The 10,000-nt window shown below is 45.0% G+C and overlaps 1 protein-coding gene across 1 annotated transcript in view; it reads right to left on the reverse strand.

Moving 5' to 3' along the window:
* Positions 1 to 8,107, reverse strand: part of LOC308379328 (ras-related protein Rab-26-like) — a gene marked incomplete at both ends in the record, with an annotated part of 82,673 nt that extends 74,566 nt beyond the window's left edge. The window contains 2 exons of the mRNA XM_080856414.1: positions 4,319 to 4,429; positions 7,922 to 8,107. Coding sequence (XP_080712540.1) covers positions 4,319 to 4,429; positions 7,922 to 8,107 — 297 coding nt within the window. The remainder of the gene's footprint in view (positions 1 to 4,318; positions 4,430 to 7,921) is intronic.
* Positions 8,108 to 10,000: the final 1,893 nt, after the last annotated feature.

A 10,000-nucleotide genomic window follows, 5' to 3' on the forward strand; every position in this document is an offset into this window, starting at 1 on the left:
TGCGCTTCTCGCTCTTAAAGGGAATGTGAAATGACGCTCCGATTGGTTTATTGCATATTACGCCCAAACCACACCTATGGCTGAGTAACCTCCTTTGGACCAACCCTTTTGACACTTGCGCTGGACGCAAGTGTGTTTTTTCCGCCGTTAAAATAGCAACTGCGCCATAGAGCCGCCCACACAGCTACTTGCGCTTGGCGCCGTCCTACTTGCGTTTCTGATCGGCAAGATAGAGCCCCTCGTGTTCATTGCAGAAATACTTCTGCAGGGGTGTATCACAATTCCTTGTTTGTGTGTGATATGTATTGCTTCCTTTGGCAAAATCATCTTTATGATGTTACTATTGACAAACTGCAGTGTTGTTTCAACTGGCTGACACACACCAAAGCCTTTCGGTGATTCCACAATGAGACTGGGAAACACTGTAGGCAAGCTAATCACAAACCAAACGCCAAAGGCAAAAAAAACAGCACAATGACACTGAAGAAAACACATCTCAAATCCAGTCTTATTTTCTGCAGATCTAAATTTGATCTCGATGCTACAGCCCCAGTGGACAGAGAACAGGGGTTTCAGGAGCAGCAGAATCAGTAGTCCGGTAGCGGCAGCCCAAGCAGCAGCAACAGCAGCAGTAGCAGCAGCAATATTAGCAGTAGCCGCAGTAGTAGCAGTAGCAGTAGCAGCAGCAGCAGCAATATTAGCAGCAGCAGCAGTAGTAGCAGTAGCAGCAGTAGTTGCAGTAGCAGCAGCAGCAGTAGCCGCAGCAATATTAGCAGTAGCCGCAGTAGTAGCAGTAGCAGTAGCCGCAGCAGCGGCAGCAGTAGCAGCAGCAGTAGCAGTAGCAGTAGCAGTAGCAGTAGCAGTAGCAGTAGCAGTAGCAGTAGCAGTAGCAGTAGCTGCAGCAGTAGCAGCAGCAGCAGTAGTAGTAGCAGTAGCAGTAGCAGTAGCAGTAGCAGTAGCCGCAGCAGTAGCAGTAGCAGCAGCAGCAGCAGCAGCAGCAGCAGCAGCAGCAGTAGTAGTAGCAGTAGCAGTAGCAGTAGCAGTAGCAGTAGCCGCAGCAGTAGCAGCAGCAGTAGTAGTAGCGGCAGCAGGTGTGTTGTCCTTAATGGTGGCGAGCTGTGAGACGTGGCCGTTTGCACTGTGTGTGACTGCATCATTATGCACCACAGCAGGGCTGAGATGCCCAGCACATAGCAGAAGGTGGGTGGGTGGTACTGACATGCTGACACACACACATACACACACACACACACACACACACACACAAAAACACCTAAGCACACACACCCACACCTTCACGCACACACACACATACACACACACACACACACACACACACACACACACACACACACACACACACACACAAAAACACCTAAGCACACACATCCACACCTTCACGCACACTCACGCACACACACACACACACTCACACAAACACACACACACTCGCACACACACACACAGACACACACACACACACTCACGCACACAAACCCTCACGCATGCACACACACACACAATGCCGCTTTTTGCTGTCTTCAAGGACTGTTTTTAATGAGCACACACAATCTCGCAATTGCCAAAAAAAGAGAGAAAACAACATGAGGGCACGCAGCAAACGAGCGCACAACATTGTTTCAGCCCTTTGAAGTGTAAATTGCTCTGTCTCTGTTCGGGTGGCTCGTCTGCTGATCCTGGCATCTAACAGACACTGTTGCATCCAGAGCAGAAACCCGTGTATGAATAATAAAGCCTGCTCCATCCACTCACACATTCAACATGCCTTATTAGGGTTGTTTGTTTCACGTACTACTGACATATCTGGCAAGACAACCAAAAATGTAACCAAAATATACAGAAAAATACCAGGCGGTAAGGCTTAAGCGTGTCTGAACGTTATGGGACAGAATTATGCATTAGAGTGATAAATATTGTGGAAAATACGGATTAATCTAACTCAATAAATGATTGAATGACCTCCAAGATTACCAAGAAGTATATAAACTAGGTGCAAAGGCAAACGAGGAGTTATATGATGAATGAATAGTTTATTAATGCGATAAACAGTAAGTACAACTGTAAATAACAACAATTAAATAAACAGGTGGGATGCCAGTTAGACGAAATAAACTTAAATGACCACATAAACCTAAAAATCTGAATGCATCAAATAAAGACAGTAAACCCAAAGCACAACGAGTGAGTGAGATAAAGAGATGAGATAAGGAGAGAGAGGAGAAAGGAAGAGAGAGATAGATAGAGAGAGAGATATATTGTGAGGATTATTGTTTATTTTATTTATTTATGTTTATTTCAATTGCATTCTTTGTTCCAATATGCTTTGGCAATGTTGTATTGTATGCAGTTATGCAAATAAAGCCATTTTTGGTGATGGATACGGAAAAGGTTTTCTCTTTCCCAGGTGGTGTGACAGATCGAGGCTACATCCACGCTAATACTAACACGATTCTTTATCCTGCTCCATATCAGAAATAATCTCCGTCTATACAAACAGGCCTGAAAATGGAAAAACCCTTCCGGAAAAGGGTCCCGTAATAGGAGTGTTACGAACCTGGGAAGGAACACAACACTGGAGTTTTAAATCGGAAACAGCCAGCAGCGTTATCAAAAGTATCGAAAAGTCTGAAGTGGTATGAACGACAGGCGTGACCATCGCGAAAGTGATGTGATTTTAAAATGAACACAGATTAGTGTGGATATACGTAGCTGAGCCTGATGTGTGATAGCCCTTTGTGGGGGTTGCTGTTATAAACAATGGAAGTCTTTTGTTACCAGGGAGATCAGAGGGAATCTTTTTCTGGTCAGTTATGTAGATTTTATCATTGTGCTTTCCGCCTTACTACATCGACAAACAAACAAACAAACAAACATACTCTCTTTTTTTCTCTCTCTGTCTCTGTCCCTCACACACGCACGCATGCACCCACGCACGCACGCACGCACACACGCACACACACACACACACACACACACACAAACACACATGCACACAAGCGCACACACACACACACACACACACACACACACACACACACACACACATATACACAATCCTACAGAGATGCCCTGTGGCCTCAGTCGACCCTGGCTGACTGGACTGTATTCGGTTTGAAGATCCTGCAGTAACCCTCGGAACTCATCCCAGTCCCTGGGCATCGGCTGCTTCTGCGGCGGGAATCACACAGATTACAGAACATGCTTTCTCTCCTCGGGCAGAATCGCAGAGCAGTTGCTGTTGAGAGGGCTGTGTTTAGCTTGGGGGCACTCAATTCACTGGCGTACTGTTATGTCCAACTACAGGATGTGTGTGTGTACATGCAAGTGCATAAATCAATGATCTACTCAACTATTTTTTGCAGCAGTTAGGTTCATTTAACATCAGAAAGTGACATGTCTTGTGACTAATGACAGCACGAAACAGATGTCTTCAGTCTTCGTGTAAACACACTAACGCACACGTGCATCCACATAGACACCCATTCACACATATACGCACACCCTCGCGCACACACACACATCCACACACCCACACAAGTGTTGCCAGGGGAACCATTGCGAATGGAAGCATGTCAGAGTAATTTAGGAATCAATAATTCCCCTGAGGGGGCTTGTTCTCTCCGCACAGATCTGCACAGATCTGCAGCCTGGGGCTTGGACAGCCAGGGACGAGACTGTGCCCTAAAAATCTATTTCACACAGGACGACCGCTCCCCAACGCGCACCAAACTCATGCATTATTAACCAGTTACATTCCACTGAAGACTCCAGACTGGTCTGCTCTACAACTCTGTGTGAGCTACTGAGAATCTATCAGTGGGTGGGGGTGTGTGTGAGGGTGTGTGTACTTGCATTTGTGTCTGTGTCATTGCTTGATATGACAGGATCTGGGATAAGAGGTCTTTTGGCGAACCAACTTGAGCAAGTTGGCATGTTTTCAAGCACGCGCTTGCAGTGTTGTGTTTGTGTCTATCTATCTGTGTGAGTTTCTGTGTGTGTGTGTGTGTTTGTCTGTGTCTTTGTGTGTGCATATGCATGTGTGTGTGTGTGTGTGCATGCTTACTTGTGTGTGTGTTTGTGTTAATGTGTGAGTGTGTGTGTGTGTGTGTGTGTGTGTGTGTGTGTGTGTGTGTGTGTGTGTGTGTGTGTGTGTGTGTGTGTGCGTGTGTATGTGTCTGTGTAAGTGTATGTGGGTATGCATTTGCGTGTTTGTGAGTGTGTGCAGGCATGTGTGTGTGTGTGTGTGTGTGTGTGTGTGTGTGTGTGTGTGTGTGTGTGTGTGTGTTCTCTCACTCACCCTGAAGTCGATGCCGACGGTGGAGATGAAGCTGCCAGCCAGGAAGGCTCCGTCCTTGAAGCGCACCAGCAGACACGTCTTCCCCACTCCAGAGTCTCCCACCAGCATCACCTGAGACACAGCAGCAGCCACATCAGGACCGTGTCATGCATAACTGTATTACTAGTTTATTACAATGTTACAACCCATTTGGTGTGCTTCTGAAAACAGCTCGTTAACAGCTCATTTAGTTACATTTACATTTTGTTATTTAGCAGACACCTTTATCCAAAGTGACTTACAAGGATTTTGCATTTATATATCAGGAGCAGTTAGGGGTTCAGTGTCTTGCTCAAGGACACTTACACACTTACTAAACGACTCCTCTACCTCCTATACCACTGTCGCCCCCATAGTGGCTCTCCTCAGCACAGACAGTCCTAAAGTGCTCATTGAAGGGAGAGCTGCTCAGAAATTCTTGGACTTTCATGCAGGTAGCTTCATATACACTGACTAACTGTTCACATTCAGGGTAGGGACTTCAGTTTGTGCAACTTACAACATCCTAGACTTTGGTTATGAGTATAGTTGCCAACTGAAGTTCGTAACACACACACACACACACAGATGTACAGTAGGTGCCAGTGGATACTGTGTGTGTGTGTGTGTGTGTGTGTGTGTGTGTGTGTGTGTGTGTGTGTGTGTGTGTGTGTGTATGTGTGTGTGTGTGTGTGTGTGTGTGCATGTGTTTCCATGAATGTGTGTTTTTTGAATGTACCTGGAATATGTTTTTTGAGTTTATGTGTGTGTGTGTGTGTGTGTATGTGTGAGTGTGTTTCTTTGTGTGTGTGTGTGTGTGTGTGTGTGTGTGTGAGTGTGTGTGTATGTGTGTGTGTTTGCTACCCCATACTGCTCCAGCAGCTGCACATTCCTCTCATTTAGTGTCTTTTCTGGAAAGGTGGCTTGGATTTGATTACCATTACTGAGTTAATTGGACTCCCTTTGTGTGTGTGTGTGTGTGTGTGTGTGTGTGTCTGTGTGTGTGTGTGTGTGTGTGTGTGTGTGTGTGTGTGTGTGTGTGTGTGTGTGTGTGTGTGTGTGTGTGTGTGTGTGTGTGTGTGTGTGTGTGTGTGCATCCATAGTTTTGCCTGCATGACAGAGAGAGCACCCATCCATACACCTTCATGTTCTCTTCTCATTTTCTTCTATGCCAGCTCTTTTGGAAGTTTTTCATTCCAGTCTTGCTTGAGGAGAGAACAATGTTTTTGGTTCCAGAGAAGAGAGCTATGTTTTTGGTTCCAGAGAAGCGAAGTATGTTTTTGGTTGCAGAGAGAACAATGTGTTTGCTTCCAGAAAGAGAGGAGAAAGATGTTTTTTGGATTCCAGAGAGGAGAAAGATGTTTTTTGGATTCCAGAGAGGAGAATGATGTTTTTGATTCCAGAGAGCAGAAGGATGTTTTGGGATCCAGAGAGGAGAAGGATGTTTTTGGTTCCAGAGAGGAGGATGTTTTTGGTTTCAGAGAGGAGCGTGATTGATTGAACAAAGAAACAACTTTTTGCGTCTTTTTCAGTCTGTCCATCTCTAGCTGTTTTAGTCCCTCACTCCCTCCTTACATCCTCTCTTTCCTTCTCTCTCTGTATCTCTCTCTCTCTTGGTATATATCACTCTCTTTATCTCTCCCTCTCTTTCTCTGTATCTCTCTCTCTCTCTGTATATATCCCTCTCTTTCTCTGTATCTCTCTCTCTCTCTGTATATATCCTTCTCTGTATCTCTCCCTCTCTTTCTCTGTATCTCTCTCCCTCTCTGTATCTCTCTGCCTCTCTTTATCTGTATCTCTTTCTCTGTATATCTCTCACCCATTAATCATGCTCCCTGAGGCACTGTTGTGGTGAAATATGGCTTCTCTCGTAGCAGCAGCTGTAATAAAACACAAAAGCACCACACTCTCCCCTCTCCTCGCCTCTCCTCTATCCCCCTCTCCCTCTCCTCTCCCCTTTCCCTCTCCTCTCCCCTTTCCCTCTCGTCTCCTCTCTCCCCTCCTCTCAAACACGGCCTCCCTGATCACCATCCAGAACCCACAAATCAGCTCTGAACATCTCATTCAAGAGCCCTCACTCCACACCCCAAATCACTTCAGCGGCCTGGCAAACTGGTCAAGTGTGTAGCTCCCGCCAGCTAACAGCCCAGTGCTTTAGCGCTCCCTGAAATAGAAAGGAATGTATTGTGTGTGTAACGTAAATGTGCCTTTCCTATCAAAAGCGGATAGGCATTGTAATCTGTACCACACTATGCGGTTTCAATAGTCGATATGGGTCCGTTTGCTTTGCTGAAGAAGTACATGTCGGTTGTTGATTGTTACAATTATAGAACTTCCCTGCAGTTAACGACCCTCCTCTGTGTGATGCAGAATTAGTTAAACCAAACAATGGCTACTGATCATTTCTGAATCCTTCAGAGCATTCATACTGTGAAAGGGGGGAAAAGAAGAAATATCTTACATCTATTCTTAGCTGTACAAGCAATACAACTCATCCTCACAAGGTACAAGTTGCCAGAGTACACAGTACACTGACACCGTAAGGAGTCCATCATGTCCGCAAAATTCAAAAGACTAAATAAATATTTGTTTTGAATGTGGTACGGGAGATCAACTCCAGTCAGTATCTTTTTTGTCCTTATGGATAGTGACCAGGACAAACATGCAGGTCTCAAGCAACATGAGTGCCCTTGTGTAGAAATGAGCATGGCCATTTTACATTGTATACATCTGAGTGGTTCTCAATGAATTATGATATGGGAGTGATACACGTACACTGTCCTATGAGCCATGCTCGTATCAGTGTGTATGAAACCAGTTAAGGAGGTAGAGGTTTGGTGTTGGAGGGAACATACTGTATGTCCCATGTGACTTATATATGTGATATATACATACATACATATATACATACATATATACAAGCATTAGCACAAATACTCTCTCTCACACACAGACACTAATTACTACTACTACTAATACACAGAAATGTTAAACAAATGTCTATCTTTACTCAGGTATCAGCCCAGGCAGACCCAAATACACACTGATCTGAACAGTTCAGACCGCAAAATGATTTTTTTATATTCACCTTCCGACATTTTTTGTGTCCAAGGGGCTCTTCTAGCCCTCCTCGTATTCAGGACCTGAGAATTATTTCCTCTTTACTTTATACTGGGCCGATTTCTTTCTGAGGTCAACCATGTCACGCTGTTCTCCCTCGACCTCTCCTGTCTTCCTTCTCTCTGTAAATGTGTATGCTGTTTACTGATTCAAGGTGACTGTGGGGGGGGGGGGGGGGTATGTGAAAAAGGTTCCGTAAACTCCGCGCAAATATCTCATCATTCTCCATTAATTTAACCAGTCAGTTGTTCAATTACTTGTTTAACGCTTTTCCAATACGCCGATGTAAAAAAAAAAAAAGGCAGTTTTAATCACTTGCTTGATTGATTTAATTGATCAAATATCAGCGAACACCCCGGGGTCCAAAAAGGAAAGTCATCAATCTTTTCAGTCTGTCTTTAATGCTGACATAACACCAGGAGTAATTTAGACTCACACGGGGATACAGTAACTAAGGATGGTTACCTTGAATGCAATGTCGTAGAACTCGCTGCTGTTGCTTAAAGCGGGGCGACTGGGATGGACCACTCCGCTCGCTTGGACCCCGGGCACTAGGGCTTTCCCGATTCGGCCGCCTTCTTTGCCGCTGGGAGTTCCGGTGCTAGGGCTCGCGGTGCCACTTTTGTTCTTAAGTCCCTTTTTTCGTGACATCTCTTCAGATTTTAGCCTCAGTCTTCACGTTCACGCTCGCTGAAAAACTGCTAGTTGCAGATACTTCCGTGAAAACTTCGGTGCTCGCCCGAGTTGTCAAGCAGATTTCAGGTTATCAGAGTATAACGGTGACAAACTCTGTGCAGCGTCGTTCACTCACCTGCCTGTTGGAGACATGGCTGCTAATGATTTTCTTATGGTTCTCTGGCACTAAACACAGTCGTCTGATATCCTCCAGCAACTCCGCCTATGCCCTGATCGATGTCCTCTTTGTTGCTCCTCAATTGTATTAACTAAGTTATCAGCAGAAGGATAGCGAGGATGTTGCCAGATCGCTTAACGAGAACACTCCTGTCTGATGGCTTTGTGGGCTTTTACAAAAGTGTCCTACACAAAGCATTGCATGCAGCTGTGCGCCGCGATACTACATCCCCCTAAGCGCAAGAGATGTGTGACGGAGGTAGGCAGGGAAGAGAAATAGACTAATTGGGGTGGGGTGGGGGCTATAGATAAATAAACAGACACACCGTTTGAGACACGTGGATATATAGCGAGGTAGATAAATACATAGATAGATAGTTAGACAGATAAATAGATAAAAAAGCATGGGCATCTCATTATTGCTTGACTAATGGCCGTTGGTTTTTCGTCATGTTCAGATCTATGATCTGCCAATAGTGATCGCGGACCGCTTTGCAAACATCTCGAAAGACCTTGTGTCTGTGTATGCGCGAGCGTGTGAGAGCGAGCGCTCTTTTGTGTTTCAAGCACCTTGCGTAACTCCAAGAACGTCCGCCAGCCATCTGAGTCACATCACCTCTTGAGCGGCCTTAAGGAGTTTTAAAAAAAAATGTGGTTTCGGTTCATTTTAAAAGAACATGTCCAGCATATCTACAGGAACGTTCATTTTTTCCCCCCATCGGTCTCACTGCTGAAGTGTTGAAGGCCTCTCGAAGTAGGACAGATGGTGCTTTCCACGGTGCTGATTTCGGTGACAAATGCCTGCAGTTTATCCGCTCGATGCCAACAAATACAGAACGGTGGCTCTGCACTGTATTACTTCTGGTCCTGTCAGAGTTGTAGGTTGTTTTTCAACTAAACAAAACCTTGCGTGCTCAATACATTCATGAAAAGCAGCTGTAATGTTATGTGGGTCATTTCTTTAAAGTACCACTATGCAACAATCTGACACTTTTTGAGGTATGGTTTTATAGGCAACTAGTTTTGGTACCATCCTCAAATTCATTTTGATTGCATATGGTCATGTGAAGGACAGATAAACACCTGTGTCTTCCCCACTAGCCATCCAAGATATGCCCTATGTAGTTCTGTTGACGGGCTGGAACCCCCCTGCAAGAATGGAAGAAAGCTTTCACACGCATGACATTGCCAGCTCTACTGCCAAAAGACACCAGTAAGTGTGTTTTGGCAAGCTTCTATCAGTGTCAGCTGGGTTGTTGGTGGTGTTTGCAAGGTTTTTGCATGCCTTTTAAGCAGCTTACTAGTTTGTGAACAGAACTACCTAGTGCTGCTTTAAGGCCTCCCGTATGAATACCACCCAATGCATACAAAAGAGTGGAAGGTTTCACCCTGGCACCTCTGTGAAGCGTCAGTCAGAATCAGAATCAGAATCAGAATCAGAATCAGAATTGTATTTATTGCCAAGTAGGTTTACACCTACCTGGAATTTGCTTTGGTGAAGGTACATGCAATAAACATAAAAACACAATAAGTACCACACATAACCAAAAAAAACATATAAAAGATATATAAAAAAGTCAAGTATGTCTTAGATTGCACAATGTGAGGCTGCCCACTGCAGCCAGGGCTCTGTTCAATACTGGCTGGCGCTCGGTGCTTCTGTGCCCATTTCTAAACAGGCTTGAATGCCAA

Source organism: Sprattus sprattus (genome assembly GCF_963457725.1).
Source record: "Sprattus sprattus genome assembly, chromosome: 18".
In the NCBI taxonomy this organism is placed as follows: Eukaryota; Metazoa; Chordata; class Actinopteri; order Clupeiformes; family Clupeidae; genus Sprattus; species Sprattus sprattus.